Here is a 20,880-nt window from a genome sequence, read left to right as displayed (position 1 = left end):
ACTGCCATCATTTATGGCATGCCATTTACTCACCATGCATTTGCAGTATTAACATAGTACTTATTTTGCAGTCATTAGTCACCTTTATATTGAGTCTGCAGCCTTGCTGGCAGCTCTGTGAGGCTGTATGTACAGCCACTGCTTTACTGCTAAATGCTAATGGCAACACGCTAACATGCACAGTGACAGTGTCAATAATGACACAAAGTCAGAGAAATATTGAGGACACGACAGCCACTTTTTAGAAGTTGCTATATTTAATAAGCAATTGCATTGTTATTCTTATACAACCTAACACTCTTACAAAACACAGGTACACCCATCAATTGTACAGTATGCAAGTGTACTACAACATGTCTGAGGAATGTGATCTTTCCAGGAGTCCCTAGCGCATTTTGAACAGTTTTTTTTTTCTTCTTTACATAGTATTTACAGATCTCAAGTGAGCTAACAGCGCCTGGACATGGCAGAGAGATGTACACTTTTTAAGTGTCAGTGTCTTTTTGTGGGTTTGCAGCAGGGAGAAATTCCCTGCATCTGCTGGCCTGGAAAAGCACTCAATGTTCAATCCATGTTCCAACCTTCCAACCTCTACGTTATATGTTCTGTTATATGTACAACATAAACAGCTTCAAGAAAAGTGCTAAGGGATTACCCAAATGCACAGAACACAATGATTTCCTGCATCAGGTATCAAGGTAGTGGTACCACAACTTAAGAATTGATTGAAATTGGTTATTGTGGAGGTTTGACTACAAGAATTTGGGGCAACTTTCTTGCAACAACTGAGTCATAAGTCAGTATCTTGAGTCAAAAACACCACTGAAATTGACACAGTAGGTCAGTTCAATGATATATCGCATCAATAGAATCATAGTAAGTCAGTGGGCCAAGGGTGTATTTTGGGAAGGGGGAGGGGGTCCATGCACAAGTAAACATCCACCACCAGCCATCCACCCATCTGTCTGTCAACATGGAGTCTGCTAATGTTATCCAACGACACATTAATGGTAAGTACTGTATCATAACATCAAGTGAGAAATCTGAAATCTAATAACTGTCTTGGCAGGTCAAGCACCTTGAAAGAGTTCACAGTGGCATTTCCGGAGACGAGAACAGCTCAACAGAGGCTGAAAAAGGAGACAGGCGAACACTGGAAACCTGAAGAACAGCCTGTGAGCATGTGCTGAAATGCTGCAGCGTATTCACTTCAGACAGTCAGCCATTGATCCAGCTGAGAGCCACAAACTTCCCATCATCCTCCTGTCTCCTCTGTGCTGTAAATGTGGCTGGGAAAGAGTGTTGTGTAGATAATGTCTCTAATAATAATTATGAGAAGAAGGCACCTGTAGCATCTCTCAGGAGAGAGAACAGATATAATAACAGAGAGAAAAGTGGGGGTAAAGCCAAAAGAATGGCCAGATACTGTAGCCAGGCAGAGACACAGACAGCAAAATACTCATCCACAGCTGAAACACAGTAAACATCATGTGAGTAATTAGTGAGACACAGCTGAGGGTAGCAGCAGTAATAGAGAAGTATTGCTAAGTGCAGAGACTGCTTGCATATTTACCTCATAAAAGTTATTACACACCAAAATACCCGCACAAACCAATACACTATACCAACACATACACTTCATAAGGCACATTAGAAGAAGGATTTAGTTAAAGTCATAAAACAAGAATATGTTGGAAGTGAAGCAGAAGAGGATCCCTGGGTGAGCAGAAGGGAAAAGATGAGCTAAAGATCTGTGCGAAAGACAGAAGCTGGCATACTGGTCGGGGGCGGGGGCAGTACTACCAAACCAACAAATAATAAACACATTAGGCAGCTTTAGGGCTCAACATGCTAATGCCCTAAGAATAGCCAGCCTCTTTTGTACTGGCGCTTCACCACAGCCCCACTCAGGCTGCGCCTGTGCAAGACCATGGATGGAATCATGTGTTCACCGTTCACAAACTGACCAAATGCAAAAAACTGGAAGTACAGGTGTTGATGTGGGGAATTCCTGCTTGACTGCACTGCTCAGTCAGTGGCTTTGGAGGCAGTGAGGGGTTGAGTCTCTGGAGATTCTTCCTGAGGAAACACCACATAACACAGCTTCTGGCCCATGTATGTGACTTTTTCTGCAACACAGAACACAGCAGGGGGCGTTTAAATTGCACACTAGCTGCGAACATATCTAAATAGAAGTTGAACGTGCGCTGTCCAGCAGCACAGGCATACTCACCTACTAGTCTGTAAACCCATTTGGGTTTGTCCTTCCACCAAACACCCACAAAGTATACAGGGACTCCAGTCAGCATGATGACCATACCCAGGCCACAAACCACGGGTTCAGAGTACAGACTGAAGCCCAGCAGCACAGCCCAAAATATCAGGTAGCTGATGGGGATCAACATGCTCACCTGCACAGGACACAGCAACACAGCATTTGCCACCTTGCATTCACTGAGATTAGACTTTTGTTTGTGTTGATGAAAAAAGTGGTTTGTAATTCTCCTGATGACCATAATCACCATTAACACCATAAGTAACATCTGATAAGATCTAATGACCCATTAATTATTCTGCTGACAGCTCTCAGTCTGCACTTGCTGCTCATCTGACGTAACAATCTTAATCTTGAAATATTTTGGGGGGTTTCTTTGGATTTGGGCTGAAAAAAGACTCGAAGCTTCTGGGCTTCAAATGCAGCAAGTTCAGGGACATCTGGTGGCGTCTTGTATTTCATACTGTTTTCATTTCCAGATGTATTTCTCTGCTGTTATTTTGTACTCTTTGGATTTTGGCACAGGGTTTAGACAGACCACAGAGAGCTATGACCTGTGGTCATCTAACATTGCTGTATCTTCAACAAGGCATGTCATAAAATCCAAAGAATTATTAAAGGCATACATAAGTTGGATTTTGAGGCTCTCGGGTTTCTGTACCTTGATGGGTCTGGCTAAGTTGGGTCTCTTCTTGCGGAGGTAGAGGAGACCAGCAATGGTTACCCCGTAGGACAGATAGTTGATAAAGGACACATAGTTGATCAGGTTGTGTGTCTCTCCAAGACATAGGATGATGATGGTGGCAAAGCACTGTGGGAGATAAAGGTGGATTCAAAGGCCAAGTGCATATTAAACCAACTATAAAGAATGCAAAATAGCATCACATTCATCAAGTCATTGCTGTGTGTGGAAACTTCTGCTGTGTGTCCCTATGAAACTGGATAGACCAAACTGTGCATGCAGTACTCACGCAGACCAGCAGGGCAGGGATTGGAGTGCAGTTTTTGAGGTGGATCATAGCCAGGAGGTAGGGCAGGTGACCCTCTCTGGCTCCTGAGAAACACAGTCTACAGATAGACAGAAGCACACCTGAATTCAGGTTTACTGTTCATGTCGGGACACTGGCAAATCCAGGTGTGTGTTGTACCTGGAGGAGGTGAACAGATATCCATTGATTCCTCCAAAGGTGGATAGTGCTACAGAGATCGGCATCACCCAGGAAAACATCCCCAGCAGCTTTTCCCCGAACGTCTGAAACAACACAACATCTGATGGATCAGATTACTGACTTTTACTGAGTGACTGACTGATCGACTCATTCTTTCACACCTCAGCAGCAAACTGATTAATGTCAATGAAAGGTGCCTTTTGAACAGATATATCTCATTGTGGCTACACATGCAAGGCTCATGAAAGTAGTGACAACTTGAACTTGTGACTGTTTCCCAGTCTATTACGAACAAACATTACTTTTATTGACTGACTGACTGATTGATTAAGTGGTTGGTTGAGGTCTGTCTCATGCTAGGACTCTCAGCTCCAGCAGACTTGCAGTCTCGGACAGTATACGCTTCCAGACAACTGACACTCTTGTTACATGGTGTATAAAGAGCTCCTTTATGAAACATCCATTGATGGAGCTGGAGAGCTGCTCACCACTGCCACAGCGTTGGAAGCCAGCAGCTCCTCAGGTGTCATGGAGGAGAAGTAGGCTATGTTGGTCATAGTGTAGACAAGGGTCACCAGAGGGATGGAAATGTAGATGGCACGGGGAAGGTTCCTAATAAAAATAATGACATAAGTAAGATGAACTCAAACCAGTAATTTGGTTTTAAACTGACAGAGGTGTACATTATGTTTAGGTGTCACCATTTAGACCGATATACTGCAGTGTCGTTTATATGAGACCTGTAGAGATATGAAACAGTCGGTGCGTGCCGTACTTGCGTGGCTCCACGACCTCCTCTGTGACGTAGTTGAGGAAATTCCAGCCACTGTAGGCGAAGGAGGCCTGAAGAAAGGCCAACGCTATCTGTCCCACTGAGGGCTCCTGACTGAATACAAAGGCCTCACTGGGCTGCAGGGCGTCATAGTGACCTGGACAAGGTGAGAGGATCCACAGTTTATGGCTTCACTGTGTTGTTTTTTACAACAGTTTGAAAGAGCTGAATCTGGTCCTGATGATAAAAAAATGATACATCACATTTTTCACTGGTTGGTTACCAGTCTACTGCCTACAACTATAAAATTCAGGGTCAACACATGATGATCTGCTGCAGCTGCTTTCTTCCCAAGAAACTAATGCAAACCAAAATACTGTCGGCTCATGGTGCCACGCAGAAAGGTTACACATCAAGACAAACATTGCTCAGTACAGTTTTCTATTTTTTATAATCGTATAAGTTGATTCCTTTTCTGTCTCAGTGACTTCTAGTGCCACTTGTCTTTATCCTGTTCTGTTCTTTCCACTTCATCAGTATTTCTTTCAACAGTTCTGTTTCCTAATAAAGAGAAATAAAATCAAGGATCACACTATCAAAGTACAACTACTGTACATCTAGAAATCATAGTTGATTCCAAACCAAACCATAACAGGGCCAAACCATACGCATCACTGCCACGTTGAAGATTTAACCTCACCAGAATGTGTGTGTGTATTTACCTCTACAGATCTGGACAAGTCCGACCACTATGATGAGCACCAGAGCAAGGAGCTTTCCTACAGTGAAAACATCCTGGATCCTTGTCGCCCAGCGCACACTGGAGCAGTTCACCCAGGTCAGGAACACTGCAGAAATGCATGAACACATGCATACAGACACACTTAAAATCACTGAAAGACATCATGTTTCTAACAGGCTTAGCAGCGTTTTGCAGGCCTGTGTAATGAATTATCTCCACTCAATGAATAACCATTACTGACATCTGAAGAAATAAACACAGTCTTGCCCTTCATTGAACAGCAGCATACTTATTCACCAGCTGGCTGCATGTTTGATGAAGTTAGTCTGATGTTCGATGCTCACCAGACGAGCTCCTAGTTGATGTCAATAACTCTGAAGTGAACAGTTAATTGAGAAAGGTGTTTTAACCTTCAGTCCTCCTTTTAGTTTGTTAAGTAATTTACTGCCATATTCTGAGCTGGACTCACACAAAGAGGGCATTGTTCATTTATCCATATACCCCCATACTGAAGTAGAGGCAGTGTTTCCTCTACATCCATTTAGGAGTGGCGGGCCGCCATTCCGCATGTCTCCACCTTCACAGCAGAGTCTGACGTTAATTACTCGAGAGAGCGCGGCCTTGAAAGTGACATCAGGTCAAGCACCCAGCCTATTAGCCGTTATTAGCATAAGATAACTCATAATAGATTTTACAAGTTAAACAAATAACAACAAAATATTGATGGCCAGCTAACGTTACGTAACATATTGGTAGTTAAGTTAATTGGGCCCGGTGCCAACTCAGTGTCGCTAACGTGAGTAAACTAATTGATAGCATTAAGCTAATATCTGCATGCCATGGTGTAACTGCTGACTGCATTTTCAGATGAGCTTGTTCAAATATTTCTCTGAGAAGAGAAAGACAGCTGATGAAGATGATGCTAGTCAGTAGTGATGTGTCGGTCGGAACGAAACAGCTCATAGAGCTGCTCTTTGAAGTGAACGATCAGAGCCGGCTCCTGCCTGGGAGCCGGATAGAGAGCCCCTTTGTTTTTTGTTTGTTTGTTTGTTTGTTTTTTCTCAACTTTTTTTCCGTTCAAGCCGCACGTGATTGGTCAACTACATGATGTGTGGTGGCTTCAGTGTGTATGCACTGAGCAGGAGGGGGAGGAGTGGGGGTTACAACACAGCACGCACGCATGCACACACGCACACACGCACGCATACACTCAGCCTTTAAAAAGCAATTTTCAACTGGCCATTCAATAAATAGGTTGTAAAAGTAAAATCTGCAGTCAAGTGTCACTTGTTTATGCCGCCATGGCTCCCCGGAGAGCCTGCCCCCGCTGCTGAAAAAAATCCTAGAGGAAACACTGACAGGGATAATGCTTGAGTAGAAGTGTGACTGTCCCAGCCTGTACATTGTTTCACTGACTCCACACTATACAATCTTTCCTGACAAAACAAATGAACACTTGCTACTTTCCATTTCCTACTTGCATTGTGTGTGTGTGTGTGTGTGTGTGTGTGTGTGTGTGTGTGTGTGTGTGTGTGTGTGTGTGTCTGCTCCCCACACCACTCCCTCAGCCATGGACCTTCACTCTTACCCTCAAGTCGCATGTTTGCAAGTGCCACCATAACAAGGGCTGGCCAAGTTCCAAGTGAGCTAACCCAAGCAAGTGCAAGTGGCTCTCCAGCTGCCCTCAAACTCAAGTGCAGGCTTACAAGTGAGAGGAAGTGTGGGTCATGCTACCAGCAGAGAAAGACAGACAGAGAGGGAAACCGTTCTGAAGACATTGGTCTAGTTGTACTTCTCTTGCACTCCTGTACACACTGTACTGCAAATCAGAGTCTGCCAAACAGTTTTCCATGACAGCAGCACAGACGGCCAACTGACATGGAAAACAAGCTCGCTTCCAGCAAAGCTGCGAAAAATGCAAAGATTTGCAGATCATTTTCAATCTACCGTCTATATCCAACTGAATACAGTAAAAAGTTCACGATCAAACTGATCAACATCGTAAGTTTGATGCCTGTCGGGACGGGTGTGTGTGTGTGTGTGTGTGTGGGATTCAGAATTGCTTTACACCACAGGATGTGTATCTTTCCATCGTTCTTTGACCCTCCTCTTGTCTCTCAGTTTTGTGCAGCCTTTCTTTTGTCTTCCTTTTCTCCTCTCTATTTTATTTCATCTCAATATTTCTCCATTTATTTCCTGATCTTTCACTCCTCCTTACTTTTCCAAAGGAAAAATGAAAAAGCTACTGCACTTTCTTTCAGGACTTTCACAGCAGTATATGTGTGTGTACATGCATGTAGGGGTGGGAGGTGTTATCGGCCATGTCATCAATCACTAGAGCAAGGTTCCCCTCCCACCACAAACTGCTTCCGCCGGTGCAGGCGTGCACATGTGCACATACACACATGCATGCACGCACACACACGCACACACACACACACACACACACACACACACACACACACACACACACACACACACACACACACACACACACACACACACACACACACACACACACACACGTGTGAATTTTTGGCACGAGGCTTTGGTGGCACTGGGCACAGCTTTCTCTCCACTACAACACGCCGGTGTTTTATGGCCAGTTACCCTCGGGGTGTTATATGCATTTCCGCTCCTGTGTTCCTGTGAACCCCCTGCCTGTGTTAACCCTGACAGGAAGGAGGTGCCAGTGGGCTTTGAAAGCGACAGCGCAGGTAAATCTGTGTCCTGCCGTCACAGCTTCTATTGAAGGCTGCCTCAGCACTAGAATACTAAACTAATTAGTGCTTTTACCCTTAATGGATTCTGATCCTACTTCGTGCAGATTTATCGGGGGGTTTTAACCTCAGGAACGCCTCCTCCTGGAGTCCAGAATCTGGTCACTGCAGTCACTGAACTGGCAATAACTGCCCAGTCCTGTCTACCCACCACAAGGTCTCTGACAGCCGAATCTCTTCAGACTACAGTAAATCCAAGTGATTTGGTTGGGTGTAATAAATGCAGGGACATGATGTAGCGATGCTGTGATAAAAGGAAGGCTGCCCCAGCCATCGCTGTTTATTCTTCTTTATATACTGTAACTCCTGTTCAGGCTTGACCTCTCTTCTTTAAAAGAGACCTCACCAGCAGTTTGATATGTTTGATTAGTTTTGTAATAGAGGCAGCAGAAATGAATCTTGATTTGGGTTTAAAATGCAAATAACAGACTCTTTTAAATGAAGAAATAAATCACCTCCTATCCCAGAATCAATTTAACTGCCCTTAAGAATAAGCATAGATGAGAATATCATGAAGAAAAAGAACTAGAGAAACTCAGTTAGACTAACACTCGTCTGTTTCATTTTCCTGAACGGCAAACACTGAAAAACATTAGATTTCTGTTCATTGTTCCTCTGTTCAGTTATACTCTATTTCTTATATTTTCATTGCATTTTTTCTCTCCCTCTCTCTCTATCTCTCTATTTACATACATACACGTTTTCTCTATCTATCTATCTATCTATCTATCTATCTATCTATCTATCTATCTATCTATCTATCTATCTATCTATCTATCTATCTATCACACACACACACACACACACACACACACACACACACACACACACACACACACACACACACACACACACACACACACATATATGGCTCCAGAACAAGTCTAACGAATAGAAAACTAAAATAAAGATGACTCTAACAATAAAATGTGTGTGTGTGTGTGTGTGTGTGTGTGTGTGTGTGTGTATATATATATATACACATATATACACACACACATATATATATATATTGATAGAGTCATCTTTATTTTAGTTTTCTATTCGTTAGACTTGTTCCGGAGCCATATATGTGTGTGTGTGTGTGTGTGTGTGTGTGTGTGTGTGTGTGTGTGTGTGTGTGTGTGTGTGTGTGTGTGTGTGTATATATATACACATATATACACACATATATATATATATATATATTGATAGAGTCATCTTTATTTTAGTTTTCTATTCGTTAGACTTGTTCTGGAGCCAGGCACATAAGATGTTCACTGTAAACACTGAGCTCATTTGTATTCATGTACAGTTTTTCTTTCCTCTGGCAGGTTTCATTACTGTGGGGCATGTACGTCTTACTGTATTTACTCTTTAACAGTTGAGTTTCAGTGGCTTCAGCACCTCTTTCCCACATTCGTATTTGATGTATTAGACTGATGATTCTCCCCGGAGCAGCTTGAGTTAGCAGGTGTGTTTTTTCTGTCATTCTGTAGAACAAAGGTGCTGAAGGGATCTAACCACTATGTGCATTATGTGATCATTTCTTTATCCCTTGAGTCATCCTTACCCCAAGCTTCACCTCTTGTTCTTTTTATTTTTTCTATGAACCCCACTGATTTTTTTCCACCTGCAGAGCAGCTGCAGTTGTTAGCATAGCGAGTGACCACGAGCCATCAATCAATTTCTGAAGGAGTTTTGTGCAGAATTCAGAACAGAACGAGTCCAGCATGATCTGAGAATCTGTAGAGATCTAGGACTGCCCAAAATACACTGAAATTACTCAACCACATTAAAGTGTAATGAGCACATGAGGTCTGTATTTATTCTTAGCTTGCATACTGCACTGTTTCATTCATCCGTGTCTACACTGTGCCTATAGTTGTATCGAAATTAATGTATTGAAATGAAAAGGAAATGACATTGTATTTGAATAATGTCATGATTTCTTTGGCTTGTTTTGTGGGAAATGTCAAAGTCATCAGAACCAGTGGCTGAAACAAAACGTGATTGGCTGACACATACTGCTTTACATACCTTTTCTCTGTCTGCTGCACCACCACACTGACGTGGCACAGGCAAGTGGTGAACTTGGCTCCCTGCTGTGCTGGAATGAACAGCAGAAGCTCCCCACTCCTCAGCCTAAGTGAGAATCAGGGTGTGTGGCTCTCCTGCTTTAAAAAAACCCCACCACATTTCTACTGTTTGTTGGGTATGACGTGAAATTAACCCTGTTTGGATCGGTGAGACCCGTTAAAACCAGTGACATTTTCAAGAAATAAGGGAGTTATTCTAGGGTTCATTCCAGGACAATGTGCTTTTAGCAAATTTCTATCCAGTGAAAGTGATCAATGTTTGACAGAACAAAGTGGTGCACTGGGCGCATGAGCATGCTGCTACGGGCTGTCCAGTGGTTCTATTCTTAGAAGCAAACAACCAGCCCACCACTGGACCTGTCTGGTTTTCACTCACCCACCCACACACACACACACACACACACACACACACACCTGGGCCACTTGTGACACTCTGCAGGAGAGGAAGGTGGGGGACGGGGTACAGACCCAGGCTGACTCATGTTCATAAACCCTTCACCAAGATGGCTTGAGTTGACATAACAGGGGCCTCAGTAAAACAATGTTAATCCAGTTAATCTCACAGAGTATTTCAGAAAACACTGTCCACCATGTGCTGGAAAACGTTTCTGATTTGTCCCTGGCAGCCACCACACTTTGACTTCTTCACCTCCTGTTTTGCTCATTTCCTTTGCACAGATTCTGAGTGACCTGACATGGTTTTTCACTGCATTTGTGTTTAACATTACCTCAGAGTGACTCACTGTATACAGAGTTGCGTTAGCCAAACGCTCAGGCATCCTTTTCTCTCCGGCTGTAGGAGGTGATAACAAAAATCATTCCCACATTTGCAATGATGGCATGCAGACCTGACTACAGTTTAGCATTTATACCAGTGACATGTCTCTCACTTCCACACGTCTGCCATTGAAGGCTGATGGAGCTCCAATGAAAACACTTCTCAAACTGTTAACCATCAATATGTCTATCATTCCAGATTCACGGTAGGCTTCAGAGGTCTTATCAGGGTGCTGGGGAGCCTGACACATTCTAAAGTCACAAGCTGCTGATAAAGTTTCATCTTACATAACTGCTGATCACAGATAGATGACTACAATCTCTCTGTGGCTGCTGGTCTGAAGGGTGATGCTGCGGACCAGAGAGGAGGAAGGGGGCGGTACCAAGCAGCCAATAGGAACATCAACCAGAATGTCGGCTGGCCAATGGGATCCTCCATCACTGATGCACAAGGTGTCCTGCCCATTTCCTGTTTCCATGGTGCTCAGTGACAGGAGTGTCACGGTAACCACTGTGAAACAATGCACAATGGCGTAGACACGCCCTCTCATTAGCGGCGTCCACAAAGGCTGGCACCATTATTTAGTCTGACACTGATACTGACACGCACACACACACAAACTCATACAACACATACGCACACAGAGTGGGCTCCTGGCCTGACCAGGCAGCAGTTGTAACAGTCTGTCGCCAAAAATAGTGAAGGTCCACTCATGTGCTCTGTAAATGCTAACCCCAGCCTGACACATGCACACACTCTCACACACAGATACCCATCCCGCTCCTGCCCATACCCCAGCTTCCCCATCCAGTTCAGACAAGACCAAACTGGCTGGCTTGTCCACCAGATACATGCACAGTCTGCTTGTGTCACTGGCTATTTTGATACAGATTGCTGTACTCCAACATTTCAAAGAAAGGTGCTGATCAGATTAAAGGCTGGAAATAGAGCGCAGCGTTTCATAAGGAATTATCAAATGACAGTGACAGCCGTCAGCACGCTGTGAACTATCAAAGGATCCTAATATCTTCAGGCCATGAGAAGACAGTGGCTGATTTGGTTTGTTTTACCCTTTATTGTTTTGTGGCTTTTATAGTGCTTTACATTCATAGAGCTTACTCCCACATGTTCACGTGTGCTCTGACCTTTAACTCTTGAGCCTAAGATGAGTTGGTTGTAACGTTAATGGGGGAAAGGAAGCCTGCTCTATTGTTTATCTCACCAGGAGTCACTCTTGATCATACAGTCAGATGACCTGAATGTCTAAGGCAACAGAAGATGTGAACTGTGATACGGTGAGCTGGGATGTCAGGATGACTAAGGCAGAGACCAGAACAGCAGCAAGCAGCCAACAGGAAAGAAAACCAACCAGTCACACAACCAATACACCAATGGGATCCTCTGAACCTCAACCTGATTTCTAGGGCATCCATTCCACTTCCAAGCCACTGGTCATCACCAGCCAGTCAACAAGAGAACAGTCCTGTAATTAAAACATCACAGAACATCAAGGGCTCTCCTGTGCTGCATAGGTTCTGGTTTAAAGGAATAGTTCAACACTTTGGGACACACACATATTTGCTTTCCTGCCAAGCCTCAGATGAGAAGATCAATATCACTCTCATACCTGTCATCTATACCTTAAATATGAAATGACCACAAGCAGGTCGGTAGCGTAGCATAGCATAAACTCTGGATAGACAGAGACACAACAGTGTCATTTTTCAGCTCTGGAGGTTGCTGCTTGCTTTATATTTAATGCGGAGAAGATCTGAAAAAATGTGATTTAAAGTTTCGGTTTGTTTGGGGCAGCATGGTGGCGCAGCAGGTAGTGCACGTGCCTCACAGCAAGAAGGTTGCCGCATGCATCTTCCCGTGCATGCGTGGGCTCTCTCTGGGTACTCCGGCTTCCTCCCACAGATTAGGTTAATTGGTGACTCTAAAATTGCCCCTAGGTGTGAGTGTGAGTGCGAATGGTTGTGTGTCTTGTGTGTTGCGATCGACTGGCAACCAGTTCAAGGTGTACCCCGCCTCTCTCTCCCATTGACAGCTGGGATAGGCTCCAGCCCCCCTGCAACTCCAAAAGGGATAGGCGGTATATTTGTTTGGGTTCAAAGAATGTGGTTAGTATAAGAAGCCAAAAAGTGCCACCGATAGAAACTCAACAGAAAATCAGAGGAACCATATAGAGTTTTGGATCCACTACTTTGACAGTTGATCTCTAGAAAGTGTGATTTGGACACATCACAGCAAAGCAGCAAGCATAGACTAAACAAAAGAACTCATGAATCCTGACTTAAAGGTATCAGGCTGTTGTGACTCACATATACAGATGGTGGCGAGGAGTCTGGTGGCAATGTATGGAGGCAGGCAGTTCTGGAAGGCCGGTTGCAAGACGTAATTGGAGAAGGTGAGCGCGATGACAGCCAGTGTGGTCGGGTACATGATGAGGACAGCACTCCATAGCAACAGGAAGCTACAGGACCGCGGGATAAAACAGAGAGGATTTCATTTGAGAGAGTAAACAGCTCCTTACATGACATTTTTTAATCTTCAGATTAATAAAAAGAGGTTTGCTACAAGCTGTGGAGTCATTTTCACAGGAAAGGGAATCTCACTGATCTCTTTCAGTTCCACTCTTACTTCATATTCACACTTATATTAACAGCTGCCCAGCACAACTGCCGTTTCCTGCTGTTTTGCCACTGCAACAGCTGAGGTTGGGTCACTTGCTCAAGAGTTTACCGGCATCAGTTATATGAGACTGGTGCTCAGACATGAGGAGGAGACAGTTTAAAAAGCGTTGTATGGCAGGTGGAAAATATTGCTGAGCCAGAATACAGTATGCCTTCTCTTACTGTGAATAACACTGTGACCTCGGACCAACAGCACAGAAGATCTGTACAATCAGTTTCAAGGTGGATGGCCAAGATTTGTGTCCCCATTTAAGTATCTGACTAAACGTGAAACATGGTCACAATCTGCCCTTCTGTTCCTGAGTTATGGTGTTGAACAATGACCAGAAAAGTCTTTTGCAGAACATTATATGAGACATTTGTGTGAAATTTTGAGGTACAGTGACCTTTAACCACCTAATTCACCCTTGGGTCCAAGTGAACCTTTGTGTCCTGAGATACCACGCTCAGGGAAATGGGATGGACGGACGACTCAAAAACGTGATGCCTCTGGACAGGGCTGTCGCTGGCATGGAGAGGGATTAATAAAGGACTAGAGTGATAAGTGTTGGATTGATGAGGTTATTATTGTTTCTTTATGCATATTTAATGGTGTCTGAGAATGAACACACAACGTGGTGTGACTAATTTATGAAGTGAGGGATGTTAAGATGCTAAGAGATGTGTTTATAGGAAAGGTGGGATTTCTGCTTGTGTGTGTGTACAGTGGTGCTACAGACATATGTTTCTACATCATTATTTATCACCTACTGCATCCCTATTACTGTCACCAAAAAAAAAAAAAACAGCTAAAGTGGTGGAAAAATAATCATTTTCACCTAATTCAGTTCAGAGTGGTTGCCTAATGCAATTAAATGGATGTAAATCATATGTGAGGGTGGCTTGAGGGTTATTTAGATATGGCTCAGTTTTGGATTTACTAACACATCTGTTTTTTGTTTTTTTCTCATTATTTCTAGTTCTTTGGTTCTTTTAAAGTGCCACCAGTGTTTCTTTACTCCATTTTACACGTGTAAATGACTGAGCTAAACAAAGCTACACTGGAATAAACTAGTGCCACCACAGGCATGGGCATGCATGACCTTCTCAGACTTGCAGTACTGCTCTATGATCAGCTGACAGTCACAAGACCTTCAGAGCCGGTGGGTTCCAGATGAGCAGTCCTGTGCAACTGACCCTCTTGTGTACAGACCCTTGACTGTTGCAGTATAATCCAGTACAATCCTGGAAACTAACATGAAACGTCTCAGAGATCAAAACAACCACCTGCTGTTGTAGATTAGGAGTAAAGGTGTTCAGTAAACAGCAGCTGGAGATAAACACCAGCACTTACCCCACTAGCCCTCCAAAGATTTCTGTCACATATGAATAGTCTCCTCCAGACTTTGGGATGGTGACACCCAGCTCAGCGTAGCACATGGACCCAAGGGCACAGATCCCTCCTCCACAAACCCAGACGATGAGTGACAGCCCCACTGAGCCTGCATGCTCCAACACTCCTTTGGGTGAAATGAAGATCCCAGAGCCGATGATGTTCCCTGAGCAGATGAGCAAAGGATTAGATCATCTAAAGTCACCTGTACATAATTAAATACTGAACTACCATTATACACATTTTAAAATTTCATGTCTGTTCAGATTTTTCTTGTTTAGTAAACAATTGTTTTCTTTGAGGCTTGTGGATCCACTAACCATTCAGATGAGGCACTGAGAGCAAAACCGGCTTGGACAGAGAAAAACACAGCAGCTGAGAAATCCCAAGAGGCTTATTAACATACCAGCCATTTAAATCAAATCTTTAGGGATTCAATTCAACTGGCTTTTATTTCATTTAATGACTTGTGCAACCTCAAAAGAGCACCTTCCTGTCAACATTATTGCTGTCTTGTGATTTACTGGATGCTCGATCTGTTTTAGTTTCTGGACTTTGGATTTAATTGTATATTGTAAGTACTCGGTAGGCTTTCATATCTAGAGCGATAAACAATAAATGTAACAGCAAAACAGCTGTCAAACACAAGTAAAGAAGTCAAGGGTTGGCTCTGCAGCTTTTATATGTTGGATTCTGGACAAAGTGTAGCAGAAAAAAAGGGGATGCAGATGGAAAGAACAGTAGTGCTTTCGCAGTTCTGCTGTCAATTATATGGCAGCATTTTAAAAAGTTCAGTTTTCCTCGTCTACACTGCAAAGCAGAGCTGATTTGTGCTGGCATGAGTCACGGTGGTGAGAGCAAAGATGTGGAACCACGCGGCAGCCAGACCTACAGCACTGCAGGCTGAATTTTCAGAGATCACAGGGTCAGAAGATGGGGGGGGGGGGGGGGGGCAGTCCAAAGTGTCACTTCATTTCATAAACAACAATGACCAGAGTGTGGAACGTAATGTAATGCCTGTGAAATGATCATTTAAAGTAAGGGTGGAAACACCAGCAGTATGCTGAAACATCCCTATGCATAAAGGGCTTAAATTCCAGGAACACATGACTGACACGTCTTCTCAAACAGGCAGCACATCTGTTACAGGGTAAAGATCCTATGCTATCATAACACCAGCTCCACTCAACGGATTTCTTCTGAAAATGAAAGCTGTACAAATATTCTCTCACTTTTTCCACTTTAGATGAGTCATGTCATGACATACAGACTGATACAGACTGCTATAGAGCTTGTTCAGCAAGCTCACAGGCTACAGCCAGGTTGACTAGAATGCATCAGGAATCATTAAGGCAATCGATTGAGAACCGGACCGATAAGTCCAATTGATGATGGCACTGGTATCAACCGATTGGCATTAAAATCTTATTAATTTCCATCCCTACAGTTAAAAAAAAAACATTCATTAGGTACATACAGTAGCTGTGAAAGGAAACCATCAGCATTGCTGCAGCATCATTTGTTTGTTGGGTAGTTAGCTGCTTGTATAATTTGCACAGTGAACAACAGAAAAATATGAGCAAAACCTTTCCCAGGTACATGATGGCACAAGTATGGTTATATTTGAGGGGAAGGACTGGTTAAACCAGTTTGTCCTTTATGGTGTAGTTGAAACATGGCTCACCGGATTCCTGGCTCAGCTGTGCCACAAACAGGCCTGACAGGCCTGAACAGAGGTTCCCTGGTGGCTCAGCTGGCTCAGGCACAAACTCATAAGACACCATTTCAAGTGCTCAAATCCAGCCTGGCACTCTTATGTCATCGCATCGACGACAAGAGAAGACAAAACAAAAACTAACACATGGAAGAAAGTAAGCAAATAGCAGCTGTCCAAGCAAACCATGTTTTTCTCCTCTTTGGAGAACTTTTGGACAAAAGAAGTCCAACAAAATATGACTGTCCACTGTAAACAGCTAAAGCCCGGTGACGCACGCCACTGCAGCTTCCCTGCTAGGGAGCTGCTCCCTAACGATGCAGGGGGAGAGAGGTTGTCCGATCAGGGCATTTATCACTGTCACATTTGATTGTGGAGGCCGTGGTGAGATGCAGAGCGGTTACATAATGCCTACGTTGTGTTTGTTATGTCATAAAGTTTGGCATCATGGTGCAAATCAGAGTCCTACTAACCCTTTCAGCCTCCCTGCATAAGAGCTCAAAAATGACTACCCGGATTACACGTTTCATTTCAGTCCAAAAGCTAGTGTGAAAAAAACCGAGATGCTCACATTTGCCGTATCCTTCTGTAACTTCAAGGATCTGAAGTTGTCCTGCCAGTGTAAACAAACACGAAACTGGGAGAGCGGGAACAAACTGTCGTCTGAGGGGAAACAACCTGCAGGTGGTTGCTGGAACAGAGTCTGGCTGGTAAAATGTGGAACCAGTGGTTAAGATAGATGTTACTGTTGTTACTTCACTTTGTCATTTGATGCATTTGCTCTACACTGTAGTCCTACATGTAAGCAATAGTAGCTGCACACACTGATGCAGCAGCCACATGTGCCGACACCTCTAATAGTCCACCTTACTACAGAGGAGTGCTGTATATGTGAGTAGGCTGTATCTGGTGGGTAGAAGCATGACTCATGCTGTATGTGTGTAGTAGCTGCACAGGCTTCACTCCATCTGTGCTTCTCAGAAAACACTTGGCGAGTGGTCAGTGACAGGAGTGATTTGAACACCCATTTCACACTAACAATATTAAATTAGACTGAGTATATCACCCTGAAGCTCTCTGTAAAGCATAATCAGCTGTGTAGGTGCAGTTTCGAGACTTTACTGAAGGATCTGCACAAGTACTCCCTGTCAAATGAACAAAAAGAAGTGGGTTAAACGGGCAGGCCAGTATTAACCTGTGACCATACCAGTTTCTATCAAAGCACGAAAGACTTGACCTTCGTTATAAAGATAAGCATTACATCATCATTGAAAGTACCACACTGTTGTCATTTCTTCTGCAACCCACTGTGAATGTCAGATTGAGCTTTATATTCCACCTTCCATCAGGATCTCATGCAAAAGATCTGTTTGTTACTGTTCTCTATTGGTTGGGCTGATTTTTACACGTATCACCAAGAATATATAAAGCATAGGGATCCGTGCGCTGCGGGCACAGTGTGTCATCGGCACTGTAAAAAAAAACTACTGAGGAAACCACAGTTCAACAGACTCAAATGTCCTACATCTGTCTTCGTCTTGGTTCGTTCCACCTACGTGTGGTGTAAGACCTTATCATTTGAGCATCTTGTCTGCCGAGCTACACTTAGAACTTATGGGTGTGTTAGCAGTACGTGAGTATGTTTTTGCTGGCACGCTCCTACTGCCCCATGACATGCGGACAGGTAGCCAGTTAGTCTGTCTTGACTCGACTGTCCCTATGATGACATGTACAGTAGGTGATTTACTGAGGCTTATAAACGACTGCTGAAAAAGCTAAAACATGACCTCGTGTTTCAGAGTTAAAAGCAATTTGTGAGGAATCCACGGCAATCTCTTCATCCATTCTACAGCCATCCAAACTCTGTCTCATCATTGACAGCGGTCAGCTCATCCAGCCTGATCTTGATTCACATTATAATCTATACAAAGTGTATACTGAGCGTATTTTCATGACCCAGCCAGAAGGTATTAACGAAAGATAAGTTCACTGAAAAGAACACAATGGTGAATTTTATCAGCATAGCTGCCCTCCTCTACACACACACATTCTGTGCTGTACAATAAAAAGAGTTGAAGTATGTCTCCAAGAACAGAATGTCTCACACAAAAATAACTTGTCATGTCATTAAGTCAATAGCTGCCTCCTGCCTCCACAAATATAGAGGCTGGACATGAGCTGTATGTTGTCAGATGGCAGCTGGTGCTGGGGGTTCCCTTCGCATTCCTCGCAGAGTATAATGGTACTCACTGTAGAACCTGTTGAGTTTACTGCTGCAGATGGTTAAAGTAATGCATACTTTAACTGTAGAACTATGTTCGCTACATCACAAATTACCGGAACATCTTAGAAGCAACGCAGCTTCCTGTATTTACACAGCCCCTTTATCTATGGCTGCATGTGTCAAATTAAAATGTGGTGTCCTGCAGCACGAGTGCAGTTTCACTTTGGCCGGTTTATAATCAGATGAATGAAGGGAATATTAATGCCTTGTTGTGGGCAGCTGAGTCCCGGACAGCTGAACCCCTAAGCCTGCCAGACTTAGTGTTAGTCCTCAACTGTACCACAAAAACACGTGGAGCTTTGCTTTGTGTACATGCCTTTCAAGTTAAACGAAAAGATCCAGCCACGTAGGCATGCCCATATTCAGACCATCCCGACTGATGCAACACTTTCCTCACAAAACCCTGCAGCTCACGCTGGACCAAGACATCTGAGTTGGACCATCCGTGCGTAAAAGCGACTGTTTCTGCGCGTATCTTGGCGGTTTTGTGCCAATCTGCCTGCTTAACCATTACTGCGTGATGTCATATTCATTTCCTACAGTGTTCTCACGAGAGACCAGCACCCGGACAAAACCCGAACCCCCCTGTGGCCGACTCCTAATGGATGCCAGGATATTCTAACTTTAACAACAAAGCCACAACTTGCACATCGGCCACATGATTACAGTGTATCCATTCAGCCAGTCAGCCGCTCAAACACGTTGCTCTGATCACTTCTCCCTGCGGCTCCTCGCTCTTCATGAACGCAACTTATGAGACAAAAGCTGTCATACACTCACCGATGATAATAGCGCAAGCGCTCAAAAGTCCAATTTCTTTTTTTAGAGTGACTCTGTCGCTGTTAGAGGAGTTTTTATCCTTCTTCTTTTTCTCTTTGTCCTCCATCGCCTCCGCTTTGCAAATGTGCTTCTTGGCCGCCTCGGTCCGGTCCAGATACTGGAGACTGAACCACGCTCCGCTCCCCGGGCTGCCCCTACAATATCCTTCTCATGCGCGGAGGAGGACGCGCGCATGCGCCAGTCACCGCCAACCCACCTTGTCTCAGGTAGGCTGATGGAAGCAGGGTAGGAATGATGCATTCAGGAATCTAGCTCTGAGTGCAAACAGAAAGGAGTCTTCTGACGAGCCTCTATCTTTGACTCTATTGTTTTCTTTTCTTTATAATCAAAACATCCAGCAACAATAAAAATATGAATATATCCTCATGACCTCAGTCGTGCTACTGATGCTGCACGATCGAAAATCGAAAATGTGTAGGTGGAATATATTTCGCCAAACCTACAAGTGTAAACTTCACTGCAGCCTCATAGAAATTGAAACTGGAGGATGTGTGTGGGGATTAAACAAATAACAATGCGTGAATAAATAAAGAATCATACATTTAAAAAAAAAAAGCAATTTTTATTTGAAATTATTATTTTTTTTTTTCTGCTTTGGATGCGCACAAACTATATTCCAGTTTTACATGTGGCCACACAAGATTCAGGTGAGTCTGTTGCTTACTCTTTTTTATTTCTTGGTAAGTAACTAAAAATAAATGAATTAATTAATAAATACATCCACACAAGCACTGTCCATATGAAAATGCAAAAACAAAAACAACAACAACAACAACAACAAATCTGGCCAATCAGACTGAAAAAAAGCTCTTAACAATAAGATACCTGCGACTAGAGGCCCAAATTTACTATGGCGAAAGCATGGCGTATGAACTAGGCATGTTGTCCCTCTGGGCTGCTGTAATTTGAGACAGCTCATTGTTTTGAAGTGGGGGCAGGGTCATCAGTATACAATATACACAGACACCTTCAATCAGCCAAGCCTCGAAGATTACTTAAGCATTCAGCAGACTCACAGTACTTCTGAACAAGATGATGATGAAAACAAAGATATTAGAACATATATAAAACCACATTAGCTGCTCTGTGATGGATTGATAAATGCTGACATCCACATATTAACATGCTCTCAATGAATGCTAACACCGCAGGAGCAGGAGGAAGAGAGAAACAGGAGGAAAAGCACAGGTGTAAATAACAGAATTAATTCTACTTGGCTGCTTCAGTTTCAGGGCTCTGTCATTGTGCATGCTGCCTGACTGTCACACTCTCATGGCTTATTGGGACTCGTGAATAGAACAGAGCCATTACTAATGCTCATAGTAGCACACTGGGAAGAACACAATTTCACAAGACTTAATACTCACAGAAGTGTTCTGA

General features: G+C 43.6%; 1 protein-coding gene across 1 annotated transcript; it reads right to left on the bottom strand.

The window, feature by feature from the left end:
• Positions 1-235: 235 nt before the first annotated feature.
• Positions 236-19,642, bottom strand: slc7a10a (solute carrier family 7 member 10a). Its single transcript, XM_070958225.1, has 11 exons — positions 19,441-19,642; positions 14,624-14,828; positions 12,919-13,070; positions 4,939-5,064; positions 4,220-4,373; positions 3,933-4,056; positions 3,424-3,527; positions 3,247-3,343; positions 2,937-3,086; positions 2,234-2,411; positions 236-2,129 (listed from the first exon to the last, which is right to left on the bottom strand). The coding sequence occupies exons 1-11, from the start codon at positions 19,544-19,546 to the stop codon at positions 2,029-2,031; spliced, it is 1,497 nt and encodes a 498-aa protein (XP_070814326.1). The 5' UTR covers positions 19,547-19,642; the 3' UTR covers positions 236-2,028.
• Positions 19,643-20,880: the final 1,238 nt, after the last annotated feature.

This window comes from Chaetodon trifascialis, chromosome 1 (genome assembly GCF_039877785.1).
Source record: "Chaetodon trifascialis isolate fChaTrf1 chromosome 1, fChaTrf1.hap1, whole genome shotgun sequence".
In the NCBI taxonomy this organism is placed as follows: Eukaryota; Metazoa; Chordata; class Actinopteri; order Chaetodontiformes; family Chaetodontidae; genus Chaetodon; species Chaetodon trifascialis.
This window is presented reverse-complemented; position numbering and strand designations above follow the sequence as displayed.